General features: G+C 35.0%; 1 protein-coding gene across 1 annotated transcript in view; it reads right to left on the bottom strand.

Moving 5' to 3' along the window:
- The window catches only part of cfap58 (cilia and flagella associated protein 58), a 77,672-nt gene that overhangs the window by 4,451 nt on the left and 48,275 nt on the right, over nucleotides 1–24,946 (bottom strand). Inside the window, 4 exon segments of the mRNA XM_042760818.1 lie at nucleotides 9,487–9,623; nucleotides 12,748–12,867; nucleotides 20,594–20,698; nucleotides 20,789–20,900. Of these exon segments, the coding sequence (XP_042616752.1) occupies nucleotides 9,487–9,623; nucleotides 12,748–12,867; nucleotides 20,594–20,698; nucleotides 20,789–20,900 (474 nt within the window).

Below are 24,946 nucleotides of genomic sequence, written 5' to 3'. Positions count from 1 at the left end.
TACGGCAGTGAATATTCCTCTCACGCTTTTTTGCTGTTCTTCTCATTAGCAGAATGATACAGTATCTTCCACCAAATGCTTTTCTTTCTCCATACATCTCAGCCGGTGTTCACACCCTCTCACTCACAATATTCTGTTAAATATTTAAGGACGATGGAAAGATAGGAACACAACATGTTAGCGCAAATTAACGTCTTTTCACCCCTACATTCAATGATGCAATCAAAGACTAATATCTTATACAATATCTAAAATAGCTCTCTAAATGTTGGTGCAGCAGAAAAAAACCTACATGAAATGAAATGCATGTAGGGATGTGCATGCTGGTAATTTTAGTCCTTCACAAATAAATCAACAGAGAACTGGTACTAAAAAATTTATTTTAAAAAATCATTAACTTTAATTTAGGAGACACACTTCTTTGGTCACAGCCAAAAATAAATAAATGTCAAGTTAAAAATAGTTTCACAAACAATAGCAATCAGACTACAAGGTCTTGCCACTCATTATTTTACAATTCCATTCAATACTGCTAGTAGCAAAGAAATTACAATGTGTGTGTGCATCCACGGGTGCGTCCACGCACGTGTGTGTGTGTTTTGACTTCACTGGTACCTTTGCTAAGACAATACAAATCTGCCATCACAAAACTCTTTGATCCTCCTTGCGAAACTCTTCTCAAAGAAGCAACTTCTCCTACATCAAGGACGTGTCAAATTCAGGTGGATGAGGTCAGAACAAGACCTCTCATGCTTGAGCGCAATTACACGACACTCCAAATAGCAGAGGGCTTCAATCCAGCAGACACCACAATGTGCGTCTATTCAGAAGAGAAGGTTTGATTTAGGTTATGCTTCTCATAGCATCCTACATCCTTCACATAATCTAAAGTTGGTGGCAGTTTAATGTAGTATATGTTTATGTTTTTTGTGTGAGCAATCACATTTTGATTCACTACATTCCAACTTTTTTCCTTTTCTGCTAAATTCATGTCTCTCTGTATCAATTTAAGCAAATCTCCCTTTACGGATGAAATATCTGAAACTGATCCCACTTTATATGAAGTTCACAGAGACGTCAAACAAATCTCTTAAATCCAGGCAAACAGCCAAACATATGATTCCTCTTTGAACATCATTGGGCACATTTCCATCTACTATCAACTGAATACTAATGTAATCAATGTCAATGTCAGCTAGACATTGAAAGCTGCCGACTGTGGAATGTAATTTCTCCACAGTGCTCAACAGAGGATCATTTGCATTATGTTTTGGCACAAAAACACAGACTTAACTGGAGGTTGCTCTAGACAGACAAGAACCACATCGCCATCTTTCACTTAATCTTACTCTACTTTTTTTTTAATACGTCTCTCCCATGAGACCGTGATCTTTATTGTGATGGCCTAAAAGTGGCTACAGCCACATCCATGACTCAGCGAATCACTAGAGCAGATTTGAGTAGACTACTCCTTAACCACAAGACTTGGCTAAATACCAAGATTCCCTCCATAATTAAAGTGCAAGATGCTGCTTTTCATTCTGAAGACAGTAGTGGCAGTATGGTTAGATACAGTGTGAATCATCTTAATGTCAGAGGTGGATAGACTTCCCCAGCTGAGAATAATTCCTCTCAAGGTTTTTCTGTCCATTACCTACAGGAAAAAGGTAAGGTTTTTTTTTTTAATTCCCTTCACTGTTGCCACAGTCACTAGGGGCTTTTTGTGAAAATCTACTATACAAATACACATTAATTGACTTGGCTAAATATAAATAACATTGTCAAAGTTTATATGCTTATTCAATATTGTTTGTGTGTAATTGGCAGCAAGCAGAATACTGATGTCTCTAGTGCAGGGGTCGGCAACCTACGGCACGCGTGCCAACAGTGGCACGCAGAGGGATAATTGCTATCATGCGAGCAATAGGGAAAACTGCATACTGGTGTACATTTTGAGTTAATAACTTCTCATAGTCACACAGCCTGTTAGGAGCTATAAATACTCTTAAAGTGTGAGAATTAACTTGCGCTAGTCTATGGATGAGTGCAACCACTGCACAAACTATGCACTTCAGATCAAAGCCTCTGCGGTCTAACAGCGCTCGTCAATGTCAAAATGACTTAGATGGCTAATCAAATCAAAGTAGGTGGGGTTTACTGTTCATGGAAGCAGAGCGCGAGGCGTCAGTTTAACGTTTAAGAGAGAGCGAGGTAAGATGAACCTAGAAATCACTTAATATGGGTCAACTTTTAGCTAAGTTTTACAATAGATATGTTAAATGACCGACAGCTATATCCAGTGATGCATACTCTATTTTTTTTTTTTTTTTTTTTTATCAAATATGGCCATTTTGACAGAAAGAGAGAAAGAGAGAGATGTGTGTAAATTGTCTGCGTTTGTCTCTCACTACAAACAATGAAGCTGAGTTTAGTTACTTAAAAACAGCGATTTTACCCCCCTCCTTGCTGAGAAATATAATGTAGCATTAATAAGCTGTGGAAGCTGTAAGTCTTTCAAGGAAGGAATTCTTTTTAAAGCCTCTGACCTTGCACTCAACCAAACCTCCACAAGATATTTCCAGTCAATAAGCGCTCACTCAACTATGAGCCAAGAAGTTATTCCTGAAGGGCTGTATTTGCGTATTTGCTTACATGCACGCTGAGTGTTTCTGCACCTTGTCACGCTTGATCAACTCTCATTACTGCCTCTTGTTTGCATCACACCTCATAAACATGGCTACCAATGCCGCCTGTCTCACTCTCTACCCAGAATGCAATAATCCACATGTCCTCATTTGCATGCAATTTATTGTGAACTTGTCAGCGTCGTGGTTGCCTCCTGTCTGTTCTCTCATTTCAAATGAAGGCATCAAAACACCATCATTCATCGCACGTCATCTGAAACTGAGAATTTACAAACCGAGCCAGCTGTGATTACATTTCTCTTGGTTCCATTCAGCAAGCATGAAAAAAAAAGTCAGAAAATGAATGATTTGATGACAGGCAACATTAAAGGTCCAGTCAGAAAGTTTAAGATGTTTAAAGTGATTTGTTTGTTCTGCAATGGCTAGCTAAATATTGATGGCTTGCGATAAAATGCTGTCTAGGGACATAGAGCCTTAAATTGACACCACAAATTTATTTCTTCAAGTCAATTTTAGCATATATAACAAACTGCTGTGCTCTAATTTAAAAGAATCTCTGAGTAATATTACCTCACTCTCACAAAACCCCAAAATAAAAACCCAGAAAACTTCATATAACATTTAGGACATCAAGCAATGGCATTAAAATATTCCTAATTGCTACTGATTTCTTTTTTGTTCTGACATTTTGTTTAAACGGCCTATGTTTCTTTGAAAGAGAGAGGGGAAAAGCAAGGTCTATTTCGATGTGTGGTCTGTTAGGCCTTATTCAATCAATAGATTGAAAAAATGCTTGGAGCTTATAGGAGACAAGAAATCTATAAAATTCTATACGATTCTATAAAAATTTAATTTAGTTGACTATTAATCCCATGTGTGGAACTATGGTTCAATGCAGAAACTTCTAAAGTGGCATGAAAGGCATGAAAGTGTACACTGAAATAGTGGTACTAAACGGTAATTTGAATCCAAAATGTAAAACAGTTTACCCTTTGATGAACTTCTACGTGGTCAGATTAGTTCTTAAAATAACAAAATGGTGCACTGCCTTTATTTAGTAATGTATTATTTTTTTTTACAGATTTACAAACCCTGAGTTGGTTGATTTCATCTTTTTTGATTACAGATTAGTTCTTAAGACACAATGTAGTGGTTATATTTATTATATATTTATTTAACTGGCTAAAACCATTCTTCAAAATTTAGTTAAATTGGAAGATACTGGCTGTGTTATCCAAAAACATAAATAAAAATATTCATTCCTACGCCATAAGATGTATGTATGTGTGTATGTCTGTGGGTGTCTAGCTAACACTTGACACAGCACAAGCTTGCCAAGGCTTTATGTTTACAAGTAGGTCACACTTTTGCATGAAGCCAAGGTGTATGGAAAAAAAAAATACATAAATAAAACACCACATTGTGTGGTTAAAGCAGTTAATCCAAATGTCCTGAGTAAGCCAAAATGGCTTCTAGAGTTTTGGAGCAGATGGAGCCAGTTACCACACTTCAGTGGAGATGAACCATGCGAGCAGAGAGAACAGAAAGGGTTGGTCGAGATTAAGTTTTAAATGGTCTGTGAGCACATCTGAAAAGTGAAAGAGAGAGAGAGAGAAACAGAGGGAGACAAAAGAAATTAAATGGGAAACAATAGCATGAAGCATAAAAGCTTTTAAGTGTAAGATGAAGAATAAAACCCAACAGGACAAGAAAAAATACAGAACAGTAAACACACTTGAACCTATCAAAACAAAAACAGAGTGGCTTTAGCTTCTGCTCGGTGCTGACAGATTATTTGATAGCGGGAAAAAGGCTGGGGCCACACTTTTAATCTAAAATTAATTAGGGGAATTTCATTTAGTCTTGAAAGCAACCATGCAATCATTAACATTAGAGGCAAAATTGCACAGCGCCAATCTTTTGATCAGCAAGAGACTGCTATTAGGAGCAAAGGGATTGTGAGTGTTCACTCTCTTTATAATGCCATTGTCGAGTCTTTGAAATGCCATTTAAGACATATGCACTGGAGTTTAAACCTTTTACATTCACCACACTCCCCAAAAGCTGAACGTGTATAAATTCAGAGAAGATTTTTCCAATGCAACACTGCTGATGCCATTATGGCCGTGAACTGTACCACACCACATTTACACATACACTACCTGCTACAGACAGTCGGGTTCAAAAGTCTTGAGTTTGGGGTTCAAAATATTATTTAAATGTATTAAAAATATAAATTCTGAAAAGTAAATGAATAAATATATACTCAAGTGATATCGGAACTCCAACCATTTGTATCACTCCGCTTGGAGTATTTCTCACAGCGAGTGTCATGGCCAAATCCACTAACATTAGAAATGATACTGTTTTTGTGTCACGGAATGTAGTTTTAAGAATTTGTTAGGCTAGAATGTACTTGTTTAGACTTCAAATCTGCGGTTTGTTAATAAACATAATGTCTATTAGAAAATCTGCTTTGACGTTTTTGTAGATGTGAGCTCCAGGGTGTCAGCAGCTATTCAGCTCTCATGATCCCACCGAGATCAGCCTCACCTCAGCCAGATCTTCTGGATCTTTACAGATTCTGCTGTATTCACAGGTCACTAGTCAGATGTAAGTAAATGTATCCATGTCAGGTGAAGTACTGGTGCTGTTAAAGTAAAACAAGGATATACATCTGTTTTTATGCTGATAATAGTATTTGCAAAGGGGGAAAAAATTTTGCTAACAGTGTATTAACTGTATTAGGCTTAATGGCAATCCACTGGTCACTTACACATTAAGGTCCTGCATTATTTATTCAACCTTTTAACCATATAAATTCATCTATTGACTAATTTTGACCCATCTAAATCTACTCATTGATGTTGCTATAATTGCTGCTTTAAGCCATGAAAGATTTTCTGCCCATTATGAATGTAGACGGGCTGCAACATGTGCTAACCAGAAAGGCTAAAACAAGTCAGGCAAGCAGATTTCTGCTCCCTTGATGCCATGTGTGTGTTCCTCTCATCTCCTGTCTTATTTCAGGAAACATGACCATCTTCATCTCATCCAGTACACTGAAAACACGAAAATGCAAAATTCATAGCATGCAGCTTTCAGTGTGCCACTTATTATTTAATATAAATAATTTAATATAAAAATTGTTGTCTGTTTGTAAATGGTCAGAAAACTAAGTTCCACATGAGCACATCCTGCACATAACACGTGGAAAAAAAAAATAGATATTAAAAATTTGTTCCTACAACTTATTAATTCATGGCCACATTTCATTAATTCATTCCCTTATTAAATTAATATTAAGGAATGAATTAGTACAACATGGCCACAATAAAAAAAATAAAAAATAAAATAAAAAAAATGAGCGAATGGCTAAATAAATTGCAGGAACAAATTCTAAATTCATGCCCACAATATCTTTCATTTTTCCCCTGCATGTCATGTCTAAATAAATTTGACTTCCTCACCTTGTCTAACAAATGTGAATGGCAAGAATGCAACCCTGTGACGCAGCAGCTAGTACTGCAAGATGGTAGCAACGCTGCTATAAAAGCAGGATTTTTTAAAATCTTTTTAAAGTTTACATTTGTCGTGTTTGTATAAGTGTTGAATAGACTGGAAATCCATTTAGTAATTGATGTTAACTTGACTGCTTCATTTCCACTTTCAAATAGTTAAACTACATCAGGTTACCCTTAAAAAGGCTAAAAGCTACTAACAAAATGTAAAATACATTTAAGCCACTATCACTGTAAAGTGCAAATACTGTTTTTAAAATGTAGTGACTATAGCGCTTACATATCAAGGTACTAGTCTTTCATAGCAGAGCTGTACAGTATGTACAGTAGCTGTTTTGTCTCAAAAGGCCTGTGAATCACTTATTGCTCTCCTTAAATATCTCTGTCCTTCAGCTAAATTCCTTTATCCCTCTGCTGGTGTGAGGAAAACATGACCATTACTCATGAACGACTTGTTTTACTTGGTGTGAAAACACTGATGTGGGATTTGTGTAGAATTAAGCCATTGGTCTGAGCTCACGAGATGTCAGAGGGGGGAACAAGGAAATCAATATGCTGCCCATCAGCAAGGCTTAAGTGCGATGTTTAATCGTGCAGCCAGGAGAACACAGGAGGAAGTGATGCCTGCAGTTGGCCTAGAGACAGAGTTTAAAGCTGTATATGTATAAAAAATAAAAATAAAAAAAACTAGACAAAGATATGAGTTCAGAAAAGGATTTTTGCAGCATAGTCTACTTAGTAAATATTGTTTGACATATTTATGAGAAGAACAAGAACATTATATTAACTATATTGCACCAACAAAATGGACAGGGTAATCGCATTTCATTACCTTATGAATGTTATATCTGATAAATATGCAAACAGTTCTCCAGGGTAGGATAGTGGTAGACTCCAGCAATATGAACCTAATCTCATGGCACATTACTTCATCGGCATTTCACAGCATTTATAAAGCAAAAAAGGTATCTGCTTTATTTTATAACTGAAAACACATTTAAAGCTCACATTGATTGTGTCTTCTGATTTTCAAGCCTTGCTGAAAAAGAAAACTGGTATAACCTAGGGTATGATGGTTTGCTGGTCTTAGAAGGCCAACAATCTGTTTTTTATGGCTGGTCAGACAGGGCGATCAGCTAAATGACCAAACAAACCAGCTGAAAACCAGCTTGTAACAGTAACAATAAGATTAATTTTTAATTTTATTACTCCTTAAGTACTTTTCTTAGAAAATATTTGTTTGTTTGTGGTATTGGTGGTAAAAATAAATAAAATAAAATAAAATTAAGCTTTGCCATCACAGAAATAAATTATATTTCAAAATACATTGAAATACATTTTATTTTACCTTTATTTTAAATTGGAATAATATTTTACTGTTTTCACTAGAGTTTTTGATCAAAATAAAAAGCAGCCAGTGTGAGCATAAGAGTCTTCTTTCCAAAGCATTAATAAATCTTACCGACTCCAAACATTTAACAGTAGTATACGTATTTCTACTTCATTATTTTGATTAACAGACAGATCAAACACACTGAATAAATCTACTGTGAGGACTTACAGTATAGAAAAAAGTAAATAATTAACTCACCTATTTATCTTAATTAGAAATCAAGTCATTTTCTGGGATACAGTTATGAAAGATCAGCAGAGATGATGGATGCTATTAATTTCACTCTTATTAAGACACCACACAAAGGCAACCAGGAATTTTTCTTAGAGTCCAACTGGTCAACCACTAAGTCTGAAACCTGTCCAGTTAAAACAGTGGGACATTCCGTGAGGTGACAGGAAGTAGAGCGGTTGTGCTTCTAAACCAGGCGGCAGAGACTGGCCAATCAGATCCATGCAATCTGTGTCTGTTGCTTCAGATGTGCCAAACTGAAGAAAGCCATGTGCTCTTTTATTTTATTTTGTAACCAGCGAATCTCAAACAGAAATGTCAAAGCTTCCAACCCCCAAACCATAAAAAAGACTATTTGTCATATATGGTTTGAAAAAATAGGCTTAATAGGTGTATTGTACTTTATATTTTATGTTATTTTATCATATTTGAGGCAGAAACGTGCATTGTGTGGGCCATATTCAAGAAACACCAGCAGAACTAATTTGTGTTTAAACTGTCATAAAACATTCTTACATACATTGTCAGTTCAACCGGACATTTACATAAGAATGGATTTATTCACAAATTTTCTCTGCTCATGTTTCAGAAGCAAGGGCAAATGTGCGTCTTCTGAAAGGGTGTGTGTGTGGGACTGAAAGAGTGACTGATGTGAGAAGTGTGTATATGGGTAACAGTAGTGTTTAGCAGATTGCATACAAATCAATTGCCCCCCCCCCCATAAAAAACAAAAACAAACATTCTCTCCCAAGCAAGTGCAGTAGCAAATAAGAATCCCCAGGTTAAACAACATACATGCTTCCAAAATACCACACAATTAGTCATAATTTCAATAGATCGAAGTCCAATAGCAGTGGAACTTGGCAGAGTCCTACTAATCAGCAAGTAACAGAGAGCAATTTTGCATCACTCTATAATTTTCAGTTTCATGATTTGCTCCCAAGAACACAGAGGCGAAATGAGAGAAATCTTTCCAATTCACTGGCTCATTGATTTCTCCAAATGCTCCAAATGCCTTTTTCACTCCAAATGCCTTTTTCCTTTCTCACAGTTATTTGAGGTATCATTTTCAGCCGTGTCAGAGGTAGCTGTTCTTGTTTGCTTGTTGGCAATATTGAAGGTCATTTTCTGTCAGGACCATGAAATATACGGATAGACAGACACCACACACATAGAAAACACTATAAGTGCTTTCTGCTGATCTGACTTATACTGTGGGTATGATGTTACATTATATGCTGATCTGGGATTAACGTCTTCTACATGAATCATCATGCACACACATTCAAATACTTGGTTGATTTTAAATGCTTAGTTTAGCCGAATGTGAAAATCCTATCATCATTTACTCACCCTCATTAATGGTGACTGATGCTTTCAAACTTTTTAAAAGGATGCAAAAGCACCACAAGCATCATAAACCTGGTCTATACAACTTTATAACTTTAGACTTTATGACTTCAAAAGAATATGAGCCATTGGGACTACTTTTATGATAGTTTTATTGTGCCTTTGCATCCTTTTTTTAAGCTCGAATGCTTTAGTCCACATTTATTGTAAACTGAAGAGTGTCACAGACAGTCTTCAAAAATGGTCTTTTCTGTTCCACAGAAGAAAGTCATACACGTTTAGAAGGATGAGGGTGATTAGATGATGACAGAATTGTCTTTTTGGTGTTTACACCATTCTTTCTCACCTGTACTCATGGTCTTTTCGTTTTTGTGCAAGGTATTTTTCCTTGACTTCTTGGAGTTCATGTGCCAAACGTTCGATCTCATACTTCTTGACTTCTTCTGACTGTGACTCGTGCATGTTGAGCTCTGCCGTTAGGACCTGTGAAAGAAAAGGAAAGGGTGGACAAATTTTGTTAGCACAGTCCAAATCTGCTAGGACAAGCTATGTTTAAAACCTTTAAAATATTTAATATGTGCACATGATATGTACCATTGCATATAATTAAATCACGAAGGTCTTTGTGCAGTTGACCCAGCTATGGTTGCCAGGTAAGTTTGATGCAACCAAGTGCATTAATATAGAATTTACATGTAAAGTCACAGGTGTGCACATATCAAATATTTTAATATTTTATATTTTAATCAAGTACATACAATCATTTAAGTATTAATTTAAGTATTTTTAATAATAAGAATAATAATATGAATAATAAAACGTATAAAGATGTATCTGGTCAATTAGATGTTTTTAAGGAGAAAACAATGAAAAAATAATAGGCAAATGTGGTTAACTGAATTTTTTTTTTTTTTTTTTAGAGTTTCATTTTTTTATGAAACATATTTTTTTGTTTAATTAAGAGCTGAAACAGCCTACAGTTAGGCAGATTAACTGTATTGCTTTGCAGACTCGTTTCTTAGTGATTAACAACAGCAATTATTTTTGGTACTTTTTAATTAATTTCATTGGAATCTTTTTAATTGTATTATATTCTGAACATATTACATGTTGCTTTTAATTAAAGTATCATTTTATGAAAGCAACACATTCTTACAGTGATCGCAGCATGATTAAGTGCTCCACATAATGCCTGATAATCACTGTAAAACACTGTAACTCACAGCCTCAAGCAGCTAATTCCTTTTATATCCACTGCTTTGGTGCTTCCAGTTATGTTGCAAACCATCTAAATATTGCAAAGCATCTAAGAGCCTGTTTGTCAATTATTTCCTGTCAATGTTTCCTAAAGCTGCGGTCGCCCTTCAGTAGGCGCCTCTTTGCTATAAATGTGTCCTAGCTGTACAGTTGTGATCTATCACTGAGGATGTGTTCGGATTTACACGGTCACCTCATCTCTCCCTCTGAGCAAGGAATGGAGTGATTTCCTCTGCGGCATCTCATTGATCTCCGTCAATCTTTGCACATATCAGTCAAGCTCTAATTGTCATTCATCCAATGTGCTCGAAACCACCCACATACTGCAGGTGACCCAGCAGCCCAGAGCTCAGTAATCAAAGGAACAGAGAGAAGAGAAATGCTAAAGAGAAGGAGGAAGATAGACAGAAAGTGAGAGAGGATGGAAAGAGAGAGGAAGTAATAAATGAAGAAATCTTGGATGTGCTGTGCTGCAGAGCTGGATTTGGATTGGAAGATTTGCAAAAGGGTATTGCATTCAACAAGTTTCTGCTCACTGAAATATTTTTGGTTTCATTTTTATTTTTTTCTGTTTACAAAATTAAATACAAATAATTATAAAATAAAATAATTTTGATTAATGATAATTTAAAACATTTTAATAAATCAATTCCAAATCAATATTCTAATTGAATCATTTTATTAAATTAAAAAAAATCTTCAATTTCAAATCAATATTATTTGGCAGACTAATTGTTTAGTTATTAACAATAGTAATTATTTTTGGTACTTTATAATTAATTTTATTGGCATTTTTTTATTTCATTATTACATTAAAAATACAAAAATAATTAAAACTAATAATAATAATAAAAACAAAAATAATAAAAAACTAAAAAAAAAAATAAAAACAAAAACAACAACAATAATAATAATAATAATAATAATAATAATAATAATGACTTTAAAAATACATCAATTCCAAGTCTTCTGCAAATTATTATCATTCTCATTTTATCTTTATCTTTATTTTTATTTATTTATTTATTTTCCAGAAGATTCAGCAACAACTGAAACATGTTTGATGGAAATTAAAATTCAGGTGGTGAATTGGGCTGAAATTTGCATTGTTTAATCAACTTTTAAACTTTAAAACTTTTGCACTTTTGGCACATAACATTTTTAAATTAACAAAACACTTCATCTGCTATGAGCTTTTCATAGAGCGTATAATAATATTCAGACTACTGGGTATTTTACAAAGACAAAACTCTGGAAACATCTTCCAAACAAGCATGGAGCGTCAAAAGACCGGTGTTAATTAATGTTAATTTCCTAAAGGGGGCTGGAGCGGGAGGACATGCTTCAATCAAAACAAAGAATGGGATGACTTTTCTGTTTGGCTCATTAGTAAGGCTTCTGTTCTAACTAAAATTAATCACACCTATCTTTATTTAAATAAATCCCAGCCAAGCCATTCCTGCGTAACTCAACTCAATTCAAGGCAATAAAATAAAAGAAAACAAAACAAAACCATTCATGCCTACCTTTGGGACATTATTTTTAAGTTCAAGGGCACCAGAGAGTGTTATACTCCACACTGCAGATATTCTAATAGATCAGCTCTGAATTTTTTGCCAAGCTAAGGAGTTTTGAGTCTTTAAAGTCTGTTATGTCCATTTTTGTAAAGAATGGCGAATGTAACAGAGCATTTTCTACTATCCTGACTGCAGAGGACAGTTTGCTGGTTTTCAGATCCAGGGCCAGTTTCCAGGATTCTAATGTCAGCTGTTACAAAGATCAACCTATATCAATGCCATATGGACATTATAAGGTCACCTAAGGCTCAGAAGAGACTCATAACTTTTTAACTGCTCTCATCTTTGCCTCTTGCCTATTTAATAGAACAGGACGAGGCAGCTTAAACCAAACTGACTCATTAAAAATTACATTAGTGGTAGCTGTCTCCAGATGGACCTGAACTCTTAATTAAGCGGTGGAGTAACTAATTATTCATTTTGTGTGATGGTGAGAGAGGGGATAAGGAGATGAAGATGATGGGAGAGGAGTGAGAGAAGGAATGATTGATGGGAGAAAAAGCCCTCAGTGATCCGGCTCACATATCGCAGAAAGAAAAAAGAAATTATTATGCTAAATGATTTAATTAAAAATGTTACTTAATATATGAATGATTTAATTATAAATTATTTATTTTGTAATACTACTTTTTATTATATTACTTTATTCAAGAGAAGAGAAGAGAAGAGAAGAGAAGAGAAGAGAAGAGAAGAGAAGAGAAGAGAAGAGAAGAGAAGAGAAGAGAAGAGAAGAGAAGAGAAGAGAAGAGAAGAGAAGAAGTTTTTTAGAGGACCTTCAGTTGTTTAGTCTTTTCTCGGAGTGTTCGCTGATAAACCTGTAGTTTTTCCACTGCTTCCAGACCAGGCTGCCGAGCAAAGATGTGTTTCACCTCAACGTAAAGTCTCTCTTTCTCCTGTAACACAAAGTAAAACAAAATCAAATTAATTTTAAACATGTTGTATTAAAAAGCACCAAATTTAATTTCATTTAATAACTGAATTGAATTTTTAATTCATTAACATTTTTATACAATATTCATGTATTTTTTTATTTAATTTAATTTAAAACATGAAGTATTGTAAAGCACCCAATTTAATTTAATTTAATTTAATTTAATTTAATTTAATTTAATTTAATTTAATTTAATTTAATTTAATTTAATTTAATTTAATTTAATTTAATTTAATTTAATGTTAAACATGAAGTGTCATAAAGCAACACATTTAATTTAATTTAATTTAATTTAAATTAAACAAATAAAAATTTTAATTTAATTTAATTTAATTTAATTTAATCAAATATAACTTAACAAAAACTACTTAACATTAACATTTTCAGTTTTGATATTTTACTTTATACAAACAGTATAAATAATACATCCCAGTGCTGTTATTCTAAATATATTTGAATAGAATTGAGGAACATAACTAACTCTACATATTCTACTCTGATGTGTTCAAAATTTGTCAATCTTTTTCTCTTGAAAAGACTTCAAAAGAGATATTTGTTAGATCATTGTTAGTTCAGAGTACGAAACCTCTCTTTTACCATTAGTTGTACGATCAAAAGCAATGATGCCATTTTTCAGTGTCACATCACAGGAAAAAAGCTACAGCTAGATTCAGGGGATTGACAGCTAATTTGTTTTGTAAGCAAGTGTTAATTATCCAAGTGTGTGGAGGAAAGAGAGATGGATAACTAACACTCCATCACAGCACTGACCATGTAATGACACACTCACACATACATATATATGGATCATCAATGTTGCAAATTAGAGAGGGAGTACTGACCAGCTTAAACTCATCAATGCTAATAAATGCAGACTGTCTGGTGTATAAAATGATCACTAATATAAAGGCTCGGAATTTTCCATGGAATATCAATAATGTGCCACAGGAGAAATCATGAATTCAGGGGGTTAAGGACGACTGAAAGAAGATCGTTCATGATCAAAAGTACCAGCATTCACAATGTAGACACACTCATGGCCTCAACAACCACAAAACAGTTCTTTGTCTCAAACACATTACTACACACAACACACAAAAACAAAAAATACATTATAAAATCATTGCAAAGCTGGAAGCTTAACACATTTTTCTTCTGAAGCTCCCAGTATTTTTCTCAAGATATTTTCTGTCCTTTTTTCTTTCCAGCGTTTCTTCACAGCCACGGTGGCCGTCTCTTCATAATTTCATCAGTGGTGAAGTGAGTGTGATAGAGAGCGAGTTAGCGAATGAATGATTTATGACTGAGAGGCATCTGGACTTTAATACACTGACTTCTATAGGATCACAACAAGGCCAAGATCAAACCCAGTCTCAGACTTCACCTTTCACCAACTCTGTGTCTCGCACAAACATCTGCACTTATGGCACTTTATCAAAGAATACATCACTTCAGCATTCAAAAAGATTTTCACGGCCCTACGTGGGCTGAGCTTTGATAATGCCAATGCAGTTACACGTGTCCTCGACAAAGACACCACAACCTGTCTGTTTATCTCAGTCTCACGCTTTTTCCTGTCTGTCTTACTATATTTATTATGAATATCACACCAATACACCGTCAACATACATGACAAATATTTTGGGGCTTCATTTCTCAGAGGAGATGTTTTATTGCTCAGAGTTTAGTCTTTTGTGGTGCCTCCTGAATACAGATCATAAATGGATTGTTTCTGGTTCAATACAAGTTAAGCTCTATCAAATAATTTTTCTTTGATCACAGACCTTCCTATTTGGGCAAATCTGAGTACAGTTTGTGACATTGTTGAGATTTCTTCTGAAACTCTAGAAGGGACATATGTTCAATTACTAGTAACAGTTTTCCAGGAGAAAATAACTGGGTATACATCCTTATGTTTTTATGCATTTTTTTTTAATATTGCTTAAAAATGTTGGATAAAATCCCCCAAATGCACATAAAACATACATGCTTTCTTACAATGGATTAATCTTTTATTTTGAAAGAAGATACACTAACAATCAAAGGTTTGGGGAGAGTAAGTTTTTTTGTTTGCTTATTTAATAATAAAATTAACACATCAGCAAGGATGCATTAAACTGATTGAAAGTAACATTAAAGACATTGACAATGTTACAGAAGATTTCAATGCTTTTCTTTTGAACTTTCTTTTGAAAAAATGTATCACGTATCACCACAAAAATATAAAGCAGAGTAACCATTTTCAACATTAATAATACAAAGAAATGTTCCTTGAGTACTAATTTAAATAATCACAATAAATAGCATATTAAAATAATTTATAAAGGATCATGTGACACTGTAGACTGGAGTAATGGCTGCTAGTAATCAGCTTGCTATCACAGGAATAAATTATATTTTAAAATGTATTAAAACATACTCCTTTATTTTAAATTAGACTAATATTTCACATTATTGCTATTTTATTGTATTTTTGAAGAAGTAAATGCAGTCTTCGGTACAGCTACCTTCTTCCATATTAGTTAAAAATGTATTTTGCTTACTGAATAGAAACACTCCATCCATAAATACAATACTATGATAATAATCCATCCTCCCTGGGGAAATGACAAATAATATCTGGCTTTTATCAAATGACTGCACCACGGGCCCTTCAAATCCTTATCTCTCCATATTCTCACTCACTTTCTTTATCTTTCACTGCATTTCCATCTCTCTCCCCAAAACTCATATTTAACAGCATGTCTACAAGTCATCCTCTTATCTTAGTAGTATTTTTACACTTTGCTTACAAAAAAAAAAAGAAAAAAGAAAAAGAGGAACAAACAGGAAGTCACGTTGCTTAGCCTCATTCTGACTTCATTTTCTCTATGCCTGACTGAATAATCATAGAAGCCTATGTGACATGAAGAACACTTCAAGTAACCAGAGTACCTCTGCTGTCCCTGTTCAACACGACTGGTAGATGACGAGTGCGATTTAAAAGCAAACAGATGTTCTGTGTGCCACTCCATTCAGAGATGAAGAAGACTTGCTGTGACTGACAGTGACGGGAACACGCTCAATTTTCACACCCCCGCAACAGTTTTCTCTGCCAAAGAATTCGGACGACAATTGCATTCCGACCTGTCTTGCGACGGAGACATCCATCCTTGACAGCTATAGAAGATTTTGACAATCACAATAATGTTATTTTGCTGTTGCTGCTGTCATGGCAAAGTTCCATCACAAATGAGTGGAGGCAAGCCTTCGTGACTTCAAGCAGTGAGTCTCAATTGGTGGATTGCAGGTCTCATAAGGTCAGAAACAGCACAAACAGAAAAAAAAAAAATAACAATGAATGCAATAGACATCTTAAATTGTAAAGCTGGCATTAAAGAAATGAACTTAGCTAAAATCAACTTTAAGAAAGAGAACTGATTAAGTCAACATTATTTCTATTGCAATCAAGTGCAGGGCACATATATACTATCAATAAATCTTTAAGTTGTTTTTCACCCTGATTATTTCTTTAAATCTTAAGCTTATAAAAATATATATAAAATTGTCCATTTTAAAGAGCTAACAAGCTAATCAAATTATGTCCCTGTGCTAATTTTATCTATCTATTAAAATCCATTACAATGCGAAATGTAATTAAATAAAAAAAAAATAAGAAACAAAGTAATATTAAATATTAAATTGTTATTTCTATTTTAATATATTTTAAAATGTAATTTATTCACGTGTTGCAAAGCTGAATTTTCAGCATCATTACTCCAGTAATCAGTGTCACATGATCCTTCAGAAATCATTCTAATAGCTGATTTGCTGCTCAAGTATCATTTCATATTATTATCAATGTTTAAAACAGTTGTGCTGCTCATTATTTATTTATTTTTTAAATACTGCAATTTTTTGAAGTCAGGATTCTTTGATGAATAGACAGCTCAAAAGTACAAAATTCACAGAATACTGCCATCTTTGACTTTTAATCAGTGCATCCTTGCCAAACAAAAGCAGTTTCTTAAAAAAGATATATTACTGACCCCAAACTGTTGAACTTTAGTGTACTTCAACCTAATTAAATACAATTTTGACACAGTGCCCATATGTGCAATTTCTTTTTACTTATTGCACCTCTTGGTCAGCTGTCCCTTACTCTAAAAACAAAATCATATGATTCAGAAACTGGTTTGTGTGTGTATAAGCAGCGAGAGAGTTAGGGGCTTGAGAATAGCATTCGGAAGACAGCAGCGTTGAAGGAAGTGCTTGTCCATGAGCTTTGGAAATAAACCTTTCTCTGAGTGCTGGATCTTCTGCAATACAATATTGCCTTCCTTTCTGTTTTACCCAAATGAAAACTTCTGCTTGGAAAACTCAAACTAACTCTGCAGCACCTGATGCAAACCTTTCACAAACTTTGCGACTCATCTGTGATATGTTGTATATAGTGTTATACTATATTAACTGTAGGGCATAATAAACAGACCTTCCTGTCATACCTCAGTCTGTAATACGGTGAGTCACTAGGCCGCTATGCATGAATAAATAGTTAAACGCTAATCGCCTGTCCAGTTTTGCCTCCACGAATATTAACTGGCATGATTTGTTCCATGCCTCTTTTATTATTGCACTGCCTCAACGCAAATAATGCCACAATTAGAGTCTGTATCTGTGTGAAAATCTGCGCCTGCTCTTTGTTTTACATAAAGTGCTGCATTGTGAATACTTCAAGATCTATGATGGGTATTATATTCAAAATGGAACCTGTCTCGCATCGTTTCTGAATCACCAGTGTCCACCGTCTACAGAAGTGCAGCATTGTCTTGACTGCAATGGCTTTTTTTGCTGTCGTGTTCTAGACGGTGTTATATTGTAAACGCTGTCACAATTTACACTGCAAACAGCTACAAAACAATACAGCAATGCCCTGCTGTCTAACAGCTGTGGTGGGGCTGTTTTAAAAGGCCTCAAAGGCAGCTCATGATTCACATAGTGCTCGAGCTGATACACAGGGCTGAACTGAGCGACTTCATAATTACACGTTGAGTTCATTTCTGGAGTCCATCGCCATATTTATTGATTTTCAAATTGAAACTGAAGTTGTGAGAAATTGTATAATGCTGATTAATTTATTCGTTCTAAAATAAGTTCATAGCTGCATCAAACAGAATTGCAAAAATAAAATTAAAATGACAGATATTTCCAGACATACAGAAGCACACAGGCCATGTACACACTGCAAGTTTCAGGAGTGACAACTGCATTTAAATGTGGGAGTGAGTCCCGTTAATTATCATTCCATATGTGTACAGAACACGACTCACTCCCGAAATTGCCATTAATGGCAGCGTGGTAACTATAGCAACGTTATTGCGTTTTAGAGAGAATGGAGGCCCACAGATTAGCTAGTTTTGTGTTAGCTGCCTTGACAAAACAAATATTAGACTGCATATATTAGATTTACTATTCATTAAGGATTATGAAAAAAATACATCACAATGTCCACAAAGAAAATATATATATATATATTAAGCAGCACAACTGTTGTCAGTATTGATATTAATAATAATACGAAATTTTGAGCGGCTACTTTGCATATCAGAATGATTTCTGAAGGATCATGTGACACTGAAGACTGGAGTAATGATGCTTAAAATTCAGCTTTCCAACAGGAATAAATTACAGTTTCAAGATTAAAAATAAAAGTTTAAATTGTAATACTATTTCACAATCTTACTGTTTTACTGTATGTTTGACCAAGTAAATGCATAAGATAATGCATTTACAATGCAAAAAAAAAAAAGGTTTATTTGGCATTTGTCTAACTTAATACAAGATTTCTTCCCATTATAAAGTTATAGGTTACACTTTATTTTACAGTATGTGTACTTACAGTGTACTGGTAGTGTAAGGTAACTACATGTTAAAATTATATTTATGAGTAGTATCATCATCAACAACAACTAGTTATTACCCAGTTATTGTAATTGCTGTAATAAGTACTGTACATAGCATGTACATGTGGAACAGGACTGTAAAATAAAGTGCTACCAAATTATCTTTCCAAAAAATACTAAGCTGAGAGTCATTTAACCTAAAAAAAAAAAATGCTGGGAGAAAAAAAAAGTGTGCAACAAAACAATAGACAAAGACATTAATCTTATTGTATACATATATTTACCGTATAAAATGAAACACTGCATGGCTCTGGTACAGATAGCCTAAAAGGTCTGTTCAATAGAAATAAAGTGGGACACCATTATACCCTCCACTACAGCTTCTGTATATATCAATAGTGGGTTCTGAATTGAGTTTAGGAAGAAAAAGTGAATCTAGTGATGACCTGAAAAAAATCAAACGTGATTTGATATGATCTGATCCCTGAAAATGGCTCATGTCCCAAGATTGAAATCCAGTCTGTTTAACTATATTTGATGCAGGCATTAAAAATAACCTTTTTAAACTGGATGATGTTAATGGCATTTTGAAAGACCATTTTATCATTTCCACTGCATCTGAGCTCAAGATCCGAAGCGAGAAAAAAACTCTTAACACTATCAAATTGAACATCACGGTCCATGTCTACCCATCTCATAATAGTGAAAGTAAAGTAGACAGCTACACATGGAACATTCTGTCTGTCTCTTTCTCTATTTCTTTTTTTCCCCTCTCAGTTCTATAAGGTTTCTGATTAGTTGCTCTGGTGTCACCATTATAGTTTTCAAACAAACAAACCCAATTAAAAATCTCAAATATAGAAGCAAGAAAGCAGAACCAGCAGCACCTTTCTCCATTCATAACCTAATCAGAGATTCCAAGTGCATTTATGTAAACAAATGTTGCTCCCTCAAGAAGCTCTACTTGAGCACCTGCTACATCTGTGAAATCATATTTGTTTCTAGTCTGAGCAATGAACAGCGCAGATCACTTCATTACAGTTTATGGAGGGCCCTTGGAATACTAGACCATACACAAGGACAAAGAGAGGAAAATGACTTTGATTCATGGTAGTTGTAGACTACAATGCAAGTAATGTATGGCTAAACGTGTAAATGACAGAATCGGCTTGTTGAGTAATATTAAATTGAATGACAGGGAGATAATGAATCTCACATACATTCAAATATCTCTCTCTCTTAGCTTACAGAACTTTAAAATTGGACTGTACTAAACATGACTAATTACAATGAATTTTTTTTTCTGACATGTTGGTGTTGTATCTTTCACTTTAATGTTATAAGTTGCACAGATTAAATACAGATGGATAAAACAAAAACTATTATTTTTGTATTTCAGGCTGCAAAGCAACAAAATGTGATTATTCTTAAGAGGGTGATCCTTTTCTATAACGACTCTCTAAGATTTCTTTACAAAATCAAGAAAAAGTAAAAACAGCAATGTTAGTGAAAGTAGTTATGAATTAAAGAACAGTATTTATTTGCAGCCATATATATTATAATTTTCTTTACTGTCACTTTGATAAACATAAATGCAAAAATAAATAAATACATACATACATACCTCTTTGACCACAAATGTTTGAACAGAATAGTGTACATAATTTTTATTTCTCTATTTTCTATCCGCAGTCTGACATTTCAGCTTCAACTAATGGTATGAATCTGTGGTGGGACAACAAATGGCAAGGCAGAAGGGTCACAAGGATAATTTCATGATAAGCACCAATTAGAGCATCTTCTTACCTGTAGCAGAAGCTCCTTCTCCACAACCTCCTGAGTCTTAGCTATCAGCCTCCACTGAAGAGAATGAATCTTCTGAATCAGTTCAAAACTGCTTGGATCACTCGCCTACAAAGAAAAAGATGCAAAATCAAACTGTTTTGGAAGACTGTATTATTTCTATAACTGTTTCAGTAACAAGCCATTGTAAGTTCATACCTCTAGTTTTCTCCAGCGGTGGACATTCAAGGGATTGCCAAGCTCATCCTCCAGAGCTCGACATCTTGTCCTCTCTTTCAGCAGCTCCCTCTGCATATGAAACACTTCCTGTCTACCATCAGAACAAAGAAACACCGGTAGAGTGACTCCGACTCTGGTTTTCAGGCAGCAATAAAAGCAACTATAATCTACTAATTTATAGTCAGTCATTTAAAGTCCCTGCATTCTGGCAGGATGCAACAGCACTTTGAAAATGAGCTTGCATGAGAGGTTCAAAAAGCCTGCACTTCACTTATTCACTTATGCTCTACAACAGGCACAAACAGGGATATGCAAACAAGAGGGTGAATGGAAGCGAGAGGGAGAAACAAATCTCTTGGATCTCATATCGACAGGTTATGGCTCACAACATAATCCTAGCTGACCTTTCCCTCTCTGCACCACACAAGACACTTGTAGACATGTACTGTATGCATTTCTGTAGACGTATGCATTTACATTCTAGCATGTATCATTTATTAGATTAGTTATGCACAAATTTGCTTTCAAGCTAGATTTTTTTACATGTTTTAAAGAAAGATTGAGTGGTGTTTTCCCATTTAAAATTGGAAAAAAAATATACACTTTTACACTAGAAAAAGTTATTATTAATAACAAACTACCATCATTGCCAGAAGCGATGTTTTCGAGTGAAAATGCCTTCATTTGTTTCTTAAAAACAAGCAGATTTTCCCTTCACAGTACTTTAATTGATGGATTGGAGTTGTGTGGATTATTGTGATTATTGTGATGTTTTTATCAGCTGTTTATCAGCTGACTCTCATGGGGGTCGGGACTAGCGTTCAAGTATCTGCTGTAGCTGTAACATTTGCCTGTTACAATGTTTGATGTGTTGTCATAATAATGGACAACTGGAGAAAAGAGCCCTGTGCTCTGTTGTGTTTTGTAAGATTGCACCCACCTGTTATTTTGCACAACAGCGTATTCTGTGTGTACATAACCCCTACAACGGAGTCACTTATGCCAAGTCTAGCTACAGCCAGTGTCTTCCTTTGACCTGCTACAGTGATTCAACTCCGCAAATAAACAACTTGAAAGCTCCATCAGCCAACCTATTAGCACTAGTGGCTTGCCAGAGTCTGGAAAAAGCAAATGACACCATTTCAGCCACAATAAGAATGCCTCTTGAAATACATTGAAAATAAATAAATGGCAAAATCATCTATAATGACATCTAAGGACGGACACACACACACACACACACACACACAAATCTTCTTGGAATAGAGGAAAAGAAAAGTGAATGAAATGGAGATAAAATAACATCCTGTCTACACCAGACATGACTGTCACAACACAACATAAGCACGAGAACCCTGCGTCCAAATATGCCTATTTCCATATTATATAGTAGGTGTGTTAAAGGTGTGTTAAAAATAAACTATGGTCAAAAAAGCAACCACCTAATAAAAAGTGGGGCCACAAAAATCCTTCTTTAAGAGGGTGTTTAGCCCTTCTAACCTAGAAATGACAAAGAGCCATACTGTAACCAAATGAGAACTCAGCCGAAATGATACAATGCACCGTTTAAACAGTATGTCCTAGAACTCTTTCTATGAAGCAATGGAGAGAGATGGATAATGACAGTGTACAGCTCATTTATCTGAGCGCAATGCAGGTTGAGTTTATGAGGATGTTAGCGATTAGCATGCTAAATTGATCAAAAAGTCAATTCCTTTGGGGGAAATAACCAAAATTGTCAGTGTATTATCATTTGTCTAGCAATGCAAGTAAACTGGAGAGGTTGCAAATGTTGTTGTTCTAAAAGACAGGGGAATTGCTTCTAAATGGCATGGATTGATTTCTCAAGACCTACAAGGTCTTTTTTCGTCATTGATGATTCAGACGAAATCAATGTTGTTAGTGTTTGCTATTTTTGAGGGAGAAAAATTGGCATTAGCTCTTGTTTTGGGTTGCTTGTTGTCTTTAATATTTATAACTGTCACAATGGCTCTGTTCCAAAACCTACTGAGCTATAACTACAGAGTATATTAAGCCACCATAGCCATGCTCTTGACACAAAAGCATGTTTTAGACTGTACATGCGCTTATGCTTAACAACATGCTAATATCAAACTCTATTTTTTTCCATTTTGATGCATGAAGAGTGTAAGCTTTCTATTACAAATCAAGTGTTCATGTTTAGGTCCTAAACTGAGTCTTAAATAAGTGTCTTCCTTCTTTAAAATTGATTGCAGGCTAAACAAACAAGACCTCAGGCGCTCTGTTGTGAAAAAGAATTTTCTTGCACACCAGGCAACAATATACACACACAAAACAACAACACAACATCACATTATGTATTAAATGTATTGTACTGGTTTTGTTGCGCCAATGGAAATAGTGACAAACAAATCCACAACAGAACCGCTACATGTTTCTTTTATGAATTAATCAATGTTTTGAATGAATCAGTAATTAGAATCAATGACTCATAACAATTGTCAATCATTTCGTTCCTGGACGAATCAGCGGTATTGAATGAATCTAACTGATTCAGTGACTTTATACTGTACGCTGTGTTTCATTTTTTTGGCTGCACCCTTTGTAGGTTGCATTTGTCGGCTGCATACGTTTCCCACATCTCGTTTCTGAAAAGTAACCATCACTATTATTCCTGCTGAGATCCCAACCACTAATGCACAGACAATCTGTCTGGACTGGAATGCGCATACACAGAAAAAAATTATACATATTTTATCATACATAAAGTCAATCTACTATTACAGCACTATTATTAAAACAGTAATCTATTGGAAAGCCACAATTCCCAGTGCCACATTCATTTTTATTGTACAAACTTTTATTAGGTAAGAGAAAGTATTCTTTGATCACTTTGCTCAAAACAGGTCTAATCTGACTCTGACACACTAAAACTTTCTTCATGTTGCATTTTGATTACTCCAAGTTTGTATCTGGAAAATGTAGCCAGTACTTTTTCCTGGAGCTTTAATAAAATACTTTTAGCGGCACTCAGTTTGATCTGTTCCTAACAAAAGCTTCTTAGCGTTGTGTGCATACAAATACATCACATTTCTACACTTTGAAAAGGATATAGCACAAAACATAAAATGTGACACGAGAGCATACAGTAATTACTGACAACAGTGCTCCAGGGAGACTGTATTAATCTCAGTCATTGGTCATTTTACTGCACTTTACACCAGACAATAAAGTCCTAAAATGATTTCCTGTCCAGATTGGGGAAAATAAAAGCAGCCTTTCCATTTGCTTGCCTTTTGCTGGCTATGGCTTTAATTTATGCATTTTAATTGTGTTTTTGGCAAAGCTTTTTTTTCTGCTCTTAATGTTCTCTCTTCTCGATTGTGTTTTGCATAAATACATCACTGTCCACTAAAAGAAAACAAGCCATCCATCTTTCACCATCAACAAATTAATTCCCCTATGACAAATAAATATCTGATTTAGAATGGAAAAAAGAAACCCACGTGCATTTTATCCACGTTTTCTCTTAGTCATTGTTTTAGTTTGTATTCCTTCTTTTTGCTGTTGTTTCGACTGAGATCTGCACGGAGATATGGAAGGCGAGAGAAAGAGTGGGTTGGGGTATATAGATTGATTTATTCAGGAAGGCAGGGTTGATATCAGGGACTTAAACTTTTATCAGCACGCTTATAGAGTTCAAGACTCCCACCCACACACACAATTTCCAGAGTTGCAAATCATTTTCCCATGTTGAAACTACACATATTTGCAGGCAATAGCAGAAAAGTGGTAAAACAAAAGGCAATGGTGTCAAGAACTGGCCTTGTTACCGTGTACAGGCCCAAATACAATTCAGCACCATTAACATCAGCATCTTCCCACTAAGAAACATTAACAGCTGCCTATATAGGCCATAGCGCTTCCACATACACCACCCTAAAGCTGCCGCAAGTGATTCTTTTAAGCACCAAACATAAAACTCTGTCACCTGACAGATATCACTGAAATTGGTGTCTTGAGAGCCACCTGTCTCTGTGACAGTCCCAGGCTCTGTACACAGCCAAAAACAGAATGGGAACGCAGCATGGATGTGTAAGAATCTGAAAATATGGAGGCTGCTCTCTGCCAACTTCAACTGAAGCCGTGAGTTTG

This window comes from Cyprinus carpio, chromosome A1 (genome assembly GCF_018340385.1).
Source record: "Cyprinus carpio isolate SPL01 chromosome A1, ASM1834038v1, whole genome shotgun sequence".
Classification (NCBI taxonomy): Eukaryota; Metazoa; Chordata; class Actinopteri; order Cypriniformes; family Cyprinidae; genus Cyprinus; species Cyprinus carpio.
The sequence above is the reverse complement of the archived record's forward strand: the minus strand, read 5'-3'. Positions and strand labels throughout refer to the sequence as shown.